General features: G+C 48.6%; 1 protein-coding gene across 1 annotated transcript; it reads left to right on the top strand.

Annotated features, from left to right (window-relative positions):
- Positions 1–2,873: 2,873 nt before the first annotated feature.
- LOC119298682 (calnexin homolog) lies at positions 2,874–3,377 on the top strand. The gene is made up of 2 exons (XM_037575980.1): positions 2,874–2,883; positions 3,151–3,377. Exons 1-2 carry the CDS (start codon positions 2,874–2,876, stop codon positions 3,375–3,377), a joined length of 237 nt encoding a protein of 78 aa, XP_037431877.1.
- The last annotated feature ends 13,065 nt before the right edge of the window (positions 3,378–16,442 follow it).

The raw sequence follows: 16,442 nt of genomic DNA, 5'->3' as shown, positions 1-16,442 counted from the left end.
GAAGAGATTAGTTATTTTTCTTCACCACCAACATCTGAAGGGGTGGCAAAGAGTTCATCACTCTGCGAGCTCCATACGAGAAAGGTGGCATAGAAGCTAGTCCATTTCGTTTCACATAAGAGGAGTTAGGATAAGCATATGAATAAGCAGAGAAATTCTTCAAGGACTTATGAACATAATGATTAGAGGAATACTGCTCATATTCATAGCCCTTGGCTCTTCCCTGCGAAACAAAGTAGTTAGCACGATGATATTAATATGAGGACTTTGATCCTTTTGAGGAATTTGGTCCATATGAAGAATTTGATCTAGGGTTCCTATTCTTCACAGGTGGTGTCCTGAGGATATTCACCTGAAGACTTTCAAGGCACTTTTTAGGAACCCATATTTTCTTCATAGGAGGACCGTTCCTGCAGTTAGTGCCAACATATCTAGCAAATACTTCACCATTCTGATTTTTGAACAGTTTATAGTTGGAGTCAAATGACTCATCATCGAATGAGGAGATTCACATGCAAAGCCAGATAAGTTGGATGGATCAACTGGAGGTCGCTTTGCAACAACCCATGAGGATTTGGGGTACTGCTCAGGCTTCCAATATGTACCATCAGCATTGAGTTTCCTCTCAAAGGCAATACCCTCTTTCCTAGGGTTCCTGTTGAGGATCTGCTTTTTAACCACATCACAAAGAGTCTGATGCCCTTTGAGGCTTTTGTACATGGCTGTCATGTACAATTCCTTCAGCCCTGCATCGTCAGTGATACTAGCAGTGTCCTCAGATGAGGAATTAGTGATAGCAGAGGCAGGTGAAGAATTTGAAACATTAGCAACATTTGAACATTCAGGTGAAGAATTAGCAGATTCATGTTCAATGCACTTCAAGCTTGGAGGGACAAATTCTTCTTGAGAAGCGCTGATTTGTTGAGCAAGTAATGAATCATGCTCCTTCTGAAGATCTTCATAACTCACTCTTAGCTTTTCAAGATCTTGCTTTCTTTAAAGAAATTCATATGAAATCTTCTCATGATCAGATAAGAGAGTGTTATGATGACCTTGAAGGGTGTCAAACTTAGACTGAGGCCACTGAAGACTCTCAGCCAAAGCTTTGAAATGATCCATTTCTTCACCCAACATATCATCATTCTTATTTAGCATGTATTGAATTTTTTCCAAAGCTTTTTGTTGTTTAGTGCCAAGGGAAGCAAGTTTGACATAGCTGGGTCCAAATTCATCACCAGATTAATCATCACTAGATTCAGATATATAGCATTCAGTTACCTTAGCATCTTTTGCCATAAGGCATGATGCAGAAGATGATGATCCTGGTTCGAATGTCATCGCTTTGAGAGATTCCTTGAAGTCCTCAAACCAAGGATCATGACAGGTTCGATGACCTTCATAGACCTCAGAGAGATGGTCCCAGATAAGCTTCACATGATCGAGATGCCTGATATTCCTGAACTGATTTTGAGACAGACAGGAGCAGATGATGTCCTTCGCCGTGAGGTTGAGAAGAGTGTACTTGCGAATGTCATTAGCTTCCGCCATCTTACACATATCGGTCATACCAATCTCAGTGACGGTCCACAGCTCGCTGTACATCGCCATGAGGCGCTTCTTCATCATGGCCTTTCACTTGGGATACTCCTGACCGTCAAAGATGGGGCATGACCCAGTCTTCATTCATGTGGTCGACATAATTAAAACTCCAGGCGGTTAAACAAAAATCACACAGAACAAGGGAGTACCTTGCTCTGATACCAATTTAAAGTGTGTTATATCGACTAGAGGGGGGTGAATAGGCAATTTTTATGAATTCTTCACTGAGGAATTTGCAGGTGAGGAAATTCCTTAGCGAAGAACTACTAGTAGCGGAATAAGTACTCAAAAGTAAACATAACAGAACGCAAGCATAGTCATCATGATGAAATGAAGACAAGCACAGAGTACAAAAAGCGTAAACACAAGATAACACAGGATGAAGACAAAGAGACTAAAGAAATTGAACTGAGGAAATTGAGAAAGTCTTCAGTCAAAGTCTTCAAACACAGATACGAGCAAGCACTCAACACAGTTATGAGGAAATGAAGGAGTTGAGGAAATAGAACCAGTGAGCTTGGTGAAGACAATGATTTGGTAGACCAGGTCCAACTGCTGTCTCAGTTGTACATCTGGTTGGAGCGGCTAGGTATTTAAACCTGAGGACAAATAGTCCCGGACACACAGTCATCACCGTATTCTCCTTGAGCTAAGGTCACACAAACCTCGCCCAATCACTCGTGGTAAGACTTCAGGTGACTTCTGAACCTTCACAAACTTGGTCACTCGGTGATCCACAATTCCTCTTGGATGCTCTAGACCATGACGCCTAACTGTCTGGAAGAAGCACATTCTTCAAAGGTAACAATTGTCGGATCCATGCAGGATCAATCTCTTCAGTGATGCTCAATCACTTTGGGTTTGTACTTGATTGGGTTTGGGTTTTCCTCACTTGATGATTTTCACTCAAAGTCCTCAGAGGATGGGATGCTCTCAAATGACAAGTGTCAGTTTCTCTCGGAGCATCCAACCAGCTAGTGGTTGTAGGGGGCGGCTATTTATAGCCTAGGAAGCAGCCTGACATGATAAGATATAAATGCCCTTCAAGTAGATATTTTGGGATAGCTGGCGCATAGCACAGCAACGGTCGGAATTTTGAGTATCAAATTCCTCAGGGCTATCATGTTCCTCACTGTGTAGGCAATCTGCACTGGCAAGTTCCTAACTCATCAGTCAGAACAAATTGTTGCTACAAATGATAGAAGCAAAATGCAGCGCCAAGCTCTTAACTTCCTTAATATACTTGATTCTTGATCGGTGTTTTGATAATACTGATGGAACAAAGTATAGATATTAGTAGATGCTAACTGTAAAATCATGTAATTTCTAACTTTTGCCATATTGTTCATTGATGTTTGCGCCCTGTTATTTCCGTACCGAAGGTAGGATTTCTGTGTTAAAACGAAGGGCTGTTGTTATTTGTTTATCTCCATTGTTTCCCAGGTAGCTAGTTATCTGTCTGACTCCATTTCTTGTCAAAATCTGTTGTTCCACCAATAGTTTTTGCACAACACTTCTTGTATCAAGTTTTGATATAAATCTGTTATGTAGGTGTATGGAAGCGTGAGAAGAGTGATGGCCATGAAGACTATGGTCTCCTTGTTAGTGAGCCAGCCAGGAAATATGCCATAGTCAAAGAGCTTGACAGCCCTGTTACTTTGAAGGATGGGGCAGTTGTCCTGCAGTTTGAAGTGAGGCTTCAGAATGGCCTCAAGTGTGGAGGTCCGTTCGCCGCTCCCGCTCCAGCAAATTTAGTTGATTCTCTGATGGAGCGCTAAGTTGGAACATTAGTTTTATGATCTAAAACTGCATGTCGTTCCTCTGATGATGAAGGTGGGCGGAGTATAAAACTGCTTGTCGTTCCTGTGATGATGAAGGTGGGCGGAGTGATCTGCTTTTTTCTCTTTCCCTTTTGGGGGGCTTTACCAGCTGAAGCCATGACTTGTCTAGTGATGATTGGTCATGTACTAACTAGCTAATAAGCTTGCTTTGCTACAGAATGAATGAGTGGCATCTCAGTTTGTACCTCATCTAGCACACTGCCTAAAATTGTCACTATTGTTTCAATGAAATTAGTAGAATTACCTTGTGATTCCTCTGTTTGCTTCATATTATGGTTGCTCTACTGCCAGTGTCTTACTAGCTTGTTCTAGCGCATCGTGTTCCTGCTTGTAGTTGATTTTCAATGTGCCTAAGTATATGAGTAGTTCATCATGTTCCTGCTTGTAGTTGATTTTCCATGTGCCTAAGTATATGAGTAGTAAACGTGCAAGCAAACATTTGACCTCAAACCCATCCATCCTTTGTACTGTACTATACTAAAGAAGTAATGTAGATGAATACACATGCAGTTTTATTAAGTGAATGCCATGCAAAGAACTAACTTGCTCTTATCCTTGTAGATGGAGTAGGAGGATGAGTAGCTGCAACAAATGATCCTGATGGTGAAGAAGCATCTGATGACCAGAACTCGTTCAAGTGCTCTTTAGTCCTTCCAAAACAAGGTCTTGATGTCCCCCTTACAGGAAATGTTCATATATGTCCCTGCATCATCCGTGTGTGCATGTTGGATAGTCACATTCTAGTGTACTAGCTAGCTAGTAAGCTTGTTCTGCTACTGAATGATTGAATGTCATCTCAGTTTGTACCTCATCTAGCTCACCACCTCAAATTGCCACTGTTTTGTTAGTGTTTCCTTCTTGGTTGGCTAAACATATCCGTTTGTTTGATTTGGAGCATTAGACGCTCTCCATCGATGATTGCCCAATTCTATTCATCGTCCCCACAATATATTCATTTGATTGTCTGCTACATCTCCACTTAAAAACTCATAATGCTACTGGCCAGCCTTTGTTCAATTGGAATGACTATATATCTCTTGTTAAAATTGTGGACTTGATCTTTTCTTTAAACCTGGGACATCATGCATAACTAGCTCTTCCTTTTCAGTCTAAACCTGAGACCTCTTTTGTTTTTCGTCACTGAGGGAGTCCTGGATTAGGGGGTATCCGGATAGCCGGATTATATGCTTTGGCCGGACTGTTGGACTATGAAGATACAAGAATGAAGACTTCGTCCCGTGTCCGGATGGGACTCTCCTTGGTGTGGAAGGCAAGCTTGGCAATACGGATATGTAGATCTCCTTCCTTGTAACCGACTCTGTGTAACCCTAGCCCCCTCCGGTGTCTACATAAACCGGAGGGTTTTAGTCCGTAGGACAATAACAATCATACCATAGGCTAGCTTCTAGGGTTTAGCCTCTTCGATCTCGTGGTAGATCAACTCTTGTACTACTCATATCATCAAGAACAATCAAGCAGGACGTAGGGTTTTACCTCCATCAAGAGGGCCCGAACCTGGGTAAATATCGTGTCCCCTGCCTCCTGTTACCATCCGCCTTAGATGCACAGTTCGGGACCCCCTACCCGAGATCCGCCGGTTTTGACACCGACATTGGTGCTTTAATTGAGAGTTCCTCTATGTCGTCATCGTTAGGCTTGATGGCTCCTTCGATCATCAATAGCGATGCAGTCCAGGGTGAGACTTTTCTCCCCGGACAGATCTTTGTATTCGGCGGCTTCGCACTACGGGCCAACTCGCTTGGCCATCTGGAGCAGATCGAGAGTTACGCCCCTGGCCACCAGGTCAGGTTTGGAAGCTTAAACTACACGGCCGATATCTACGGAGACTTGATCTTCAATGGATTCGAGCCCCTGCCGAGTGCACCGCACGGTCACAATGAGCAGGATTTAGCTGTACCATCGGACAATGTTCAGGAGACCGCACCGGCAACCGCTCCGACCCTTAATTTGGAGCCAATTGCGCCATCCATGGATGGGTGGATAGACCCGGCCACGGAGGCCGCATTCTCAACGGCGATCGAGCCGAGTATCGACCTTACCCTTCACGGGAGCCGCGACGCTGAACCGCCAGATTCTTCCCCGGCCACGGACTCCAAACCGCATGCGCCCGTGCCTATCAAATCCAACTGGGCGCCGATCATGGAGTTAACCTCTGCGGATATCTTTTAGCACTCGCCCTTCGATGACATACTGAACTCATTAAGGTCTCTGTCCTTGTCAGAAGAGTCCTGGCTGAACTATGTCCGGCAGGATTGGGATGCTGATGACGAAGAAATTCGCCGCCCACCCACCACCCACTTAGTAGACACTGTCGATGATTTCACCGACATGCTCGACTTTGACTCCGAAGACATCGACGGTATGGACAACGATGCGGGAGACGAACAGGAACCACTGCCCGCAGGGCACTGGACAACCACCTCATCATATGATATATACATGGTGGACACACCCAAAGAAGGCAATGGTGACGGGATAGCGGAGGATGACCCCTCCAACAAGCAACCCAAGCGCCAACGTCAGCGGCGCCGCTCTAAGTCTCGCCAAAGCAAAATCGGTGATACCGGCATAGGAGATAATAGCACTCCGGATAGTGTTGAAGATGACAACAATCCCCTCCAGTAAGATTTAGAGCAGGAGGATGGAGAAGCCAGCCCTCCCGAGAGAGCGGCAGATGGAGTGGCGGAGGATGATAATTACATGCCTCCCTCCGAAGACGAGGCAAGCCTCGACGATGACGAATTTTTCGTGCCTGAGGATCCCATCGAGCAAGAGCGCTTCAAGCGCCGGCTTATAGCCACGGCAAATAGCCTTAAGAAAAAGCAACCGCAGCTTCAAGCTGATCAAGATTTGCTAGCTGACAGATGGACTGAAGTCCTTGCGGCCGAGGAATATGAACTCGAACGCCCCTCCAAGAGTTACCCAAAGCGCAGGTTGCTACCCCGACTGGAGGAGGAAGCATTAAAACCTACATCTCCAGCGTATGACGCGGCTGATCGGCCACCTCGTGGTCGCGACAGAGAGGCATTTCAGCCAAAAGCTCCGCCCGCACCCCGACGCCACTCAAATAAAAATGTCAAGGCACGGGGAAACACACTAGACCTGCGAGACGTATTGGAGGACAAAGCAAAACACGCAAGATCGATCTACGGATCACGAGGGCGCGCCACTACACGAGACGATAACCATCATGCTGGATACAGTAAAAGTAAATCCGACCGGTCCGAACACAGCGGACAAGACTCATTTGAGCTGCATCGCGACATGGCCCAGTACAGAGGCGCCGCACACCCCCTATGCTTCACAGACGAAATAATGGATCACCAAATCCCAGAGGGTTTCAAAACCGTAAATATCGAATCATACGATGGCACAATAGATCCTGCGGTATGGATCGAGGACTTCCTCCTGCACATCCACATGGCCCGCGGTGACGATCTACACGCCATCAAATATCTCCCACTCAAGCTCAAAGGACCAGCTCGGCATTGGCTCAACAGCCTGCCAGCAGAATCCATTGGCTGTTGGGAAGATCTGGAAGCCGCATTCCTCGACAACTTCCAGGGCACATATGTGCGACCACCAGATGCCGATGACTTGAGCCACATAATTCAGCAGCCAGAGGAATCAGCCAGGCAATTCTGGACACGGTTCCTGACAAAGAAAAATCAAATCGTCGACTGTCCGGATGGAGAGGCCCTAGCAGCTTTTAAGCACAACATCCGCGAGGAGTGGCTCGCCCGGCACCTTGGCCAAGAAAAGCCAAAATCGATGGCAGCCCTCACGACACTCATGACCCGCTTTTGCGCGGGAGAGGACAGCTGGCTGGCTCGCAGCAATAATATATCAAAGAACCATGGTACTTCAGATACCAAGGATGGCAATGGCAGGTCACGTCGCAAGAAAAACAAGCGCCGCATCAACAATGATAATACCGAGGATACGACAGTCAATGCCAGATTCAGAGGCTCTAAACCCGATCAGCGGAAAAAGCCATTCAAAATAAGCACCCCGGGCCCGTCCAGTTTTTATCGTATACTCGATCGCTCGTGTCAAATACACGACACCCCCGACAAGCCAGCCAACCACACCAACAGGGAATGTTGGGTGTTCAAGCAGGCCGACAAGTTAAATGCCGAAAATAAAGATAAGGGGTCACTTAGAGATGATGAGGAGGAGCCCCGGCTACCAAACACCGGAGGACAGAAGAGGTTCCCCCCACAAGTGCGGACGGTGAACATGATATACGCAACCCACATCCCCAAGAGGGAGCGGAAGCGTGCGTTAAGGGACGTATATGCGTTGGAGCCAGTCGCCCCAAAGTTCAACCCATGGTCCTCCTGTCCGATCACCTTCGATCGCAGGGACGATCCCACTAGTATCCATCATGGCGGATTCGCCGCACTGGTCCTAGACCCAATCATCGACGGATTTCACCTCACTCAGGTCCTAATGGATGGCGGCAGCAGCTTGAACCTGCTTTATCAGGACACAGTGTGCAAAATGGGTATAGACCCCTCAAGGGTCAAACCCACAAAAACGACCTTCAAAGGCATCATACCAGGTGTAGAGGCCTATTGCACATGCTCAGTCACACTGCAAGTGGTCTTCGGATCCCCGGATAACTTCCGAAGCGAGGAGTTAATCTTCGATATAGTCCCGTTCCGCAATGGCTATCATGCACTGCTCGGGCGAACCGCATTTGCGAGATTCAATGCGGTACCGCATTATGCATACCTCAAGCTCAAGATGCCAGGACCTCGGGGGGTCATCACAGTCAATGGAAACACAGAGCGCTCTCTCCGCATGGAGGAGCACACTGCGGCCCTCGCAACAGAAGCACAAAGCAGCCTCTTCATGCAATCCACGAGTTCGGTGGTTAAACACCCAGACACCATCAAGCGCGCCTAGAGTAATCTGCAACGAGACCGCCTGGCACGCTCCGAGCTCGCATAGCAATGCGCCCCCCACCCCAGTCCCCGCCAAACGGTGAAATCCATGCCATGCGTACATAATTATGCATTGAAAATACCATGGGCATAGGTTGGGGGCACGACTACGACACGCCCCAAAACGCGGCTCAACCGCACTAGGGGCTTCCCGCCTTATTATTTTTTCTCTCTTTCAGGAGTTTAATCTCTGGAAACCCCGTCCGGCAGTATGATTGCCGGACACACGATACAATAACCAAGGAGGCAGAAAGCTACGTCACATCATGGAATTCCCAGGTGGTCTCTGATAATGAGTGAAATACCCGCTTTAAATATCATTCCTCAGCTTGCCCTTGGAGGGGACATGTCAAATAGTCCTACTTTTTGCTTATCGCACTACTTGTATCATTTTGCTTTGACGCACCTTTTTGAATAAACAATGCATAGCACTAGACTATTACCGCATTCTCTATTCTTTTATATATATATGTTCATTCATGACATTCAGCACCCGTACACTTTGGTACGACCAATACGCTAGGGGCTTAAGCGTACCCCATAATACGGCGTGAGAAGTCCGAACACTTTCGATAGTGCGGCACCCCGAACTTATAGCATTATATGCATCAGCTCCGAATCATGTCTTCGGTCAATAGTTGGGTTTACCCGGCTCCCATGTTTTGGTACCTTACGTTCCGCTATATCGGCTAAGGTAGCACTTGAAGAACTACTGCGATTGTGCCCCGGTTCATCTAGGCAAGCACCTCAGTAGAGAAAGCTAAAACTGACTGTCATGATAAGGTGAGAGCTAGTCGCTGTTCGAGAGGTCTCGAGTCCCTAAAGACTTATGCCGCTTAGAGCGAGGAGTCAGCTTTGTCCGTCTTAAGGCGTGTATAGCGCCCCGAATTCGGCCTTTCGAATACTAGGGGCATCGCCAAAATTTAAAATTGTAGACTTCTATGGCTAAGTGAGAGTGATAAAGCATTATAGTCCGATTGCCTTGTTCGTTCTGCTGAGCACCTCCCTTGAAGGACCCAACAATGGGAACAAGATGCTCAGATTTATCCCGAACACCCCAGCACTCGTGGCATGGGGGCAGAAGCCGACGACTGGACATCTCTTAGATTTAATAAACAGCCGCACACAAGGTAATATTTTAAATTCAAACAAGCGTTGCTAGCGCATATGAACAAGTTTTCATAATACAGGATCACACGAGCAAGTTCACTCAAAAATTAGATCCTTCACACACTCATCCGCCACAAGACGGGCACCCTTCAGGACACCCTCATAATACATTTCGGGGTGGCGATGCTCCTTGCCCTGCGGCAGCCCCTCCTTCACCAGCTTCTCGGCGTCCATCTTGACCCAGTGCACCTTTGCACGGGCAAAAGGCCGGCGTGCACCTTTGATGCAGACAAACCGCTTTATGACTTCCAGCCGTGGGCAGGCATCCACAAGCCGCCTCACCAGGCCAAAGTAGCTGTTGGGAAGGGAGTCGTCAGGCCACATCCAGACTATAAGGCCCCTCATGGCCTGTTCGGCGGCCTTGTGCAGCTCGACTAGTTGCTTCAGCTGGTTGCTCACAAGCATTGGGTGTTCAGTCCCAGTATACTAAGACCAAAACAACTTCTCCGCCGAGCTTCCCTCCTCGGCCTGGTAATACTTCACGGCATCCGACACGCTGCGGGGAAAATCTGCGAATACTCCTAGAGAGCTCCGGACTCGGTAAGTAACAAGTAATTTACTTTCACATGCTTGCTTTACATATTGAAGGCCTTACCCGCCGCTATCTTCCTCATCGCCTCAATTTCCTGGAGGGCCTTTTGGGCTTCAGCCTTGGCATGCATTGTGCTCTCGAGGGCCGCGGCAAGCTCGGACTCTCGCGTCTTCAAGTCAAGCTCCAAAGCCTTGTGCTTCTTCACGAGAGCCTGGAGCTCTTGCTGCACCTCGCCCACCCGTGCCTCCTGTTCTTCCCACTCGGTGTGCTCCTTGGCCGCTTTGTTTTCGGCCTCGGACAGTGCTTGCTTCAGGGTCGCCACTTCGGTCTTGGCGCCTGGCACATCCATAATGATCCTATCATTTTGCAACCGCATCTTATATATATATATATATATATATATATATATATATATATATATATATATATATATATATATATAGACAAGGCATTACATACCTTTGTTCTCCTCGAGCTGCCTCTTGGCAAGACCGAGCTCTTTCTCGGACCGCTCGAGGTTCTGCCTCAGTGCAGTGACCTCCGCAGTCAGTGTGGCAGAGGTTAGCAGCGATGCCTGCATACGCATATAGACATACTTATATTAGGCTCCTACACATATCATTTGGTCCTCTATTCGGCTTTTATTTGTGAACACCAAACAGAGCATCAGGGGCTACTGTCTATGCGGTAATATTTTCCTATATTTTAAATACTTACCTCAAAGCCTGTTACAAGGCTGGCACAGGCTTCAGTCAGTTCGCTCTTGGCGGACTGAACCTTCTTGATCACCGCACTCATAATAGTGCGGTGCTCTTCGTCGATGGAAGCGCCGTGAATTGCTCCCAGCAGGTTGTCCGGTGCCTCTGGATGGACAGAGGTCACCGGCACGGGCGGCTTGCCCCTCTTGGAAGGGGGTCGCCTGCTAGAGTCCGGAACCACTAGAGGTTCTGGCGCGGCATTCGGCTGGGGGCCGAACTTGGGGCCCTTGGGAGTCTTGCTCCCTTCGCGCCTGGAGTCCGGAAGGTCGCCTTGAGGCGCCTTCGGGACTATCTCCTGCCGGCTCGGTGCCCCTTGAGACAGTACCTCGACATCGTCCGTAGGGCGAGGAGAGGAGGCGGTTGGAAGTGTAATACTATTCATAACCGACGAGTCCAAAGAACCGTCTGACAAGGATACGTCGATACAAGCTCGGGGCGGACTGCATAATCATATTCGACGTTAGGAGAAGAAGTGCAACAAAAGTATGCTATGAGTTACTCTGGTATCCGAATACTTACGACTTCGCCAGGGGCTTGGCCCTGAGTAACCACTCGTCTTCGCCGTCAGCGGTGGTGGTGGAACAGTCCGGAAGGAGAGTCCTTCCCTTCTTGGACCCTTCGGCCTCCCCGGTTGGGGAGGCCTTCCTTTTCTTGTCTCCCCTGGCTGGAGGGGGAGAATCTTCATCTTCCTCCTCCTCATTTTCACGGGAGGACTGCGTCTCGGAGTTATCAGATGATGTCCGATACCACCTGGCGCTGGGAACTCTTTCAGGTTCTCGTGGCCGTCTTCTTGGTCTTCTCCGGCACCTCATAAGGAGCCGGAGTCCGCATCTTCGGGCAGAGGGGCCGAACAGTTAATCTGCTCCGATGTCTTCACCCAGTCCTGTTGTCATGACCCCGATTCCAAGCCACATCGATCTAGCCGGTAACACCTCATATCACTTTGCGTCCTCACGCACGGTATCCCACGGGTGTCGCCTTACCATGGCCCGGGACCGTTTGCACCTTTTGGCTCACGTATATGATAGTGTCGCTAGCATCCATATGACAGAGAACCCGGGCCGACATGGCTAGTCGTGAACCCAAAGTGGCACAGACCTATGGAGACAGGCATACATGAATCACATCGAGCATGTCGGTCATCAGCGAGTGAATCCGGGCTGTAGCACTGGGCTAACAGGACTCCGAGGAACCCGGGCTGTAGCAGACTAGGCAGGACTCCGGATGTCACCGCGTGACATTTCCCCGAAGGGACAGACATAGGAACGACGTGAAACACATGCCGGCCAGTCAAGTGTCCTGAGCAGTAGTGCTGGGCTAGCAGGACTCCGGTGAACCGGGCTGTAGCGGACTACTATGGCTCGAGGAACACTCGACTACATTTCCCCATAAGAAAGGCTGCCAAGGATAAACAACTAGATTGTCGGATCCCACTCATACCAAGCATTTCAATCATACACACAATATGCACGATATGAGTACATACAACATGGCATCACAACAAAACTGTACAACTCAAGTACTTTATTTAAAGGCTCCAGAGAGCCATACATAACATGTTCATACAGATAGGGGTCACATGACCCGACACTCAAGTCATACAATCATACAAGCACAAGCGGAAGCAACTAGTCTGAGTAAAGGTACTAGAAAGAAAGAAGGCTTCTCGAAGCCTGTCTATCTACATAGGGCCCTCCATGTCCAGGATCACCACCTGGGTGGCTAGTCACTCGTCGACATCAAGGTCTATGTAGAACCCATCGGAGGGGGCGATGTTGTCGTCTGAAAACAGTAATTAAGAAAACATGAGTACAAAGGTACTCAACAAGTCTTACAATAGAACCTACTATACATGCTCATTCTCAAGAAGGTGGTGGGGTTATTGCAGCAAGCCAGCTTTGACTCTTGGCTAAGCTATCCTACGGAACTCCACTAGTAAAATAGTTTTCGCACACGAGTCCACTACTCACCAACACAATACTCCATCGGGGATCCTCTCTCGTCATCCTACGAGAGGGCCATCCTCGGTACTCACACTTATCTTGATTCTTTTAGTAGTAACCATTAACTTGTCTATGAACTGTATAGGCAACCAAGTAGTCCTTTACCGTGGATGCGGCTATTTGAATAGTTTTATACCCTGAAGGGGTGTACTTCGTCACACATGTTTCCACCACTTAGAGTCTGCACACGACATGTGCTCGGCAGACTTCAAGCGAAAACCTACGTGGGTGTAGACCACGACCTGACTAACCTCACAAGTCTCTAGTCCAGGTTTATCGCCTACTCAGGTTCCATCCGCAAGGAAATACGGCCGGGGTGTCCTCAATGGCCCCAAACGATGTGTGCAGGGTTCCCGAGACACCAAACGGGCGACTTGGTACACCGTGCCACGGTGTATCTACCGCATCATAGCCCACCCCTAGGATCAGCGCTACGCACGGCCTCCAACACATAACCTACAAACACCAAAAACTAGTTGCGACTCCTGGACAGAGGACGACATGGGTCAGTAAGTCGAGCGGGGTCATATTTCAGGGCCCAATGTGTGGTAGTAACTGAATCTTAAATCACGCATACAGATCTCAGTTCTTATGGACGGCCATAATGAAACAACCCACCATGTACTCCTACATGGCCTCTCATTGATACCTTTACCAAAACATGTTCAACACATCCCTCACATTACCGACATAATCATATCACTCTAGCCCATCACCCAGATGAACCAGACCTGACACAACTCTAAGCATAGCAGGCATAGCAAGGTAGGAATCACATACATGGCTCAATCAACTCCTACACATGCTAGTGGGTTTCATCTAGTTACTGTGGCCATGACAGGTCATGCAGAGGATAAGGGTTCAACTACCGTAGCACACAACAGTTTGAATCACGTTGTCTTAATGCAGTAAACAAGAGAAGAAGCGAGAACATGGGTTTGTATCGGAATGATCAATGGGTTGCTTGCCTGTTGTAGAGGTAGTAGGGTACTGCCCTTCAGACGGATACTTGGGGTTATCCTCGGAGGCAGAACCTACCACGAAATCACACCGAACATAATCAACACATGGCAATATGCAACAATATGATGCATGCTATGACATGGCAAGATGAAAGTGTCTTGGCCTAATGCAAGCTAAAACAGAAGGGGATGAACTCATTTGAATCAAAGATTCAAATGTTAGCTCATTGAACATGGCCTTATTAGTGCATTACCTTATTCTGCTTAAGCAGCAAGGTTAACTTGTTTTGTCATGCATGAAACAATTACAGATGGATAGATTGAATTTTTCTGATCATTTTTCATATATAAATCTTTGCATTTGGAGCCATGGTTGATTTTCTATGATTTTTAGAAGTTTTGGATATTTTCTGGAATTTCCTATATAAGAATAATTCCAGCAATTGAATTAATGCGTCAGCATGACATCGGTGTGACATCAGCGGTCAACTGGGTCGGCCAGGTCAAACCTGACTGGTGGGCCCTGTCTGTCAGTGACTCAGCTAATTATCAGAATTAAATTAACACTAATTAGCTGTCAGTGGGGCCTGGGCCCACATGTCAGTATCTAAACTAATTGAAATTAGTTAAGACTAATCCTAAACTAGTTAGCAGACCGGCCCCACCTGTCATAGACTTAGGGGGGAGTCAACTTGGGTCCACACGGGTCAGACATGGTCAACTCGGGTTTGCTTCTCCGGCGACAGACGCGGTGGAGGGGCTCGGGTATGCTTCTCCGGCGACCAAATCGACGGCGGGGAGCAGCTACGTGACGCGGGGAGCAAGCCACGTCGTTTGGTGGAGAAAGTGGAGCTCGGGGAGGTCGGGAACGACACCGGCGACGACCTTGGCGGTCGTCGGAGTTCGGGCGAGGATGAACCCGAAGCTACGGGGCACGGCGAGGCGCGGGGAGTGGTGCGTTAGGCTCCTGGGAACATGGTGAGTGTGGTGACGCACTCGGAATCGAGCTTACGCGCCTGTGGCCACGGCGGTGACATGGCCGGCGGAGCCGAGCTCTTGGCCGTGATGGCCAACGGGGTTAGAGGGCAGCTCGAGCGATGTGGCTAGGGGGAGAGGAGAGAGAAGCTCACGGTGAGTGCATTGGGCGTCAAAGCGGGCTCAGGGAAGCTTGGGAGGCGGCAAAACGTCGAAGACGATCTCCGGTGACTGACGAGGGGAACGGCAGCGGTGGCGGCGTTGCAGCGTGTCCGAGGCCTCGTGGCTCGTCGAGGAGGTCGAGGGAGATGTTGCAGAGCTTGTGGGCACGGTGGGGTGACACGGGGACGACGGTGGCTGCGGCTACGACGGCAAGACGACGGCGGCTGCGTCGGCAGGAAGATGGGGAGAGAGCCAGAGAGGGGGAGAGGCCACAGGGAGAGTGGGAAGAAAGAGAGGGAGACGTGGGGGTCGGCGTGGCACTCGTAGACGCCTCCAGGGAGACGGCGGAAGCAGGAGGTGGCCGGCGTGTGGCCACGGGCGCCAGCCACGCGCTCCTCGTCCTCCTGGCGAGAGGAGGAGGACGAGTGGCAAGAGCCAGTCAACTGGGCCAAGCTAGGTGGGCTGGTGGGCCGCGCCTGGTAAGTTTCTCTCTCTCTCCTTTTTTTTCTGTTTTTCTTATTTATTTATTATTTCTGTTACTTCAGGGCTTTATTAAAAATACCAGGGCATTACCATAAATCATAAAATTAATCATGGCCACTGCTTGGAATATATCCAACAGCAAACATTTTAGTTTATGATTATTTGAGCATTTAAAATATTTTATAGCATTTAAATGCCCAAATGCAAATACCATAAGGATTAATCCAATGACCTTTGATGTCCTAGAAAAATGTGAACCATTTTTGTCAAAGGTTTTAACCCAAAACAAAAAGGGTGTGCTTTTTAGAAGGGCATTTCAGGTTCATTGGAAAAGTTTTTAGTAAACCCTAGTTGTTCTAGGGGGGTGCTGGGGGTTTTTTCATCCCCATTTCAAATTTAAAAGGAATTTAAACATGATGCACACTCTAATGCTTGAAGTAACTAGGGTGTGACACCTGTCAAAGGCATGGGAGCTCAGACCCCGTACATGGTTAAGCTATGGGAAATAAAAACCCTACCAGATGTACAGAACTTACCGGATTCGCAGGGCACTTCGCGCTTAGCCCGCGGTCCTCGATAAGAGAAGGGGGACCTCGGCGCCCTTGAACAGCTCCTTCCAGACGTCCGTATGCGTCGTGTCGAAGAGCTCGCGTAGAGTGTGGTGTTGGGCCGGGTCGAACTCCCATAAGTTGAAAGCCCGTTGTTGACACGGGAGGGTCCGGCGGAAGACCATGACCTGGACTATGTTGACAAGCTTAAGTTTCTTGCTTATCATGTTCCGGATACACTTCTGGAGTCCATCCAGCTCCACCGATGAGCCCCAGGATAGGCCCTTCTCCTTCCAGGAAGTGAGCCGTGTGGGGATTCCAGATCGAAACTAGGGGGCCGCCACGCAGTTGGTGTCGCGCGGCTCGGTGATGTAGAACCACCCCGATTGCGACCCCTTTATGGTCTCAACGAAGGAGCCCTTGAGCCATGTAACGTTGG

This window comes from Triticum dicoccoides, chromosome 5A, assembly GCF_002162155.2.
Source record: "Triticum dicoccoides isolate Atlit2015 ecotype Zavitan chromosome 5A, WEW_v2.0, whole genome shotgun sequence".
In the NCBI taxonomy this organism is placed as follows: domain Eukaryota; kingdom Viridiplantae; phylum Streptophyta; class Magnoliopsida; order Poales; family Poaceae; genus Triticum; species Triticum dicoccoides.
The sequence above is the reverse complement of the archived record's forward strand: the minus strand, read 5'-3'. Positions and strand labels throughout refer to the sequence as shown.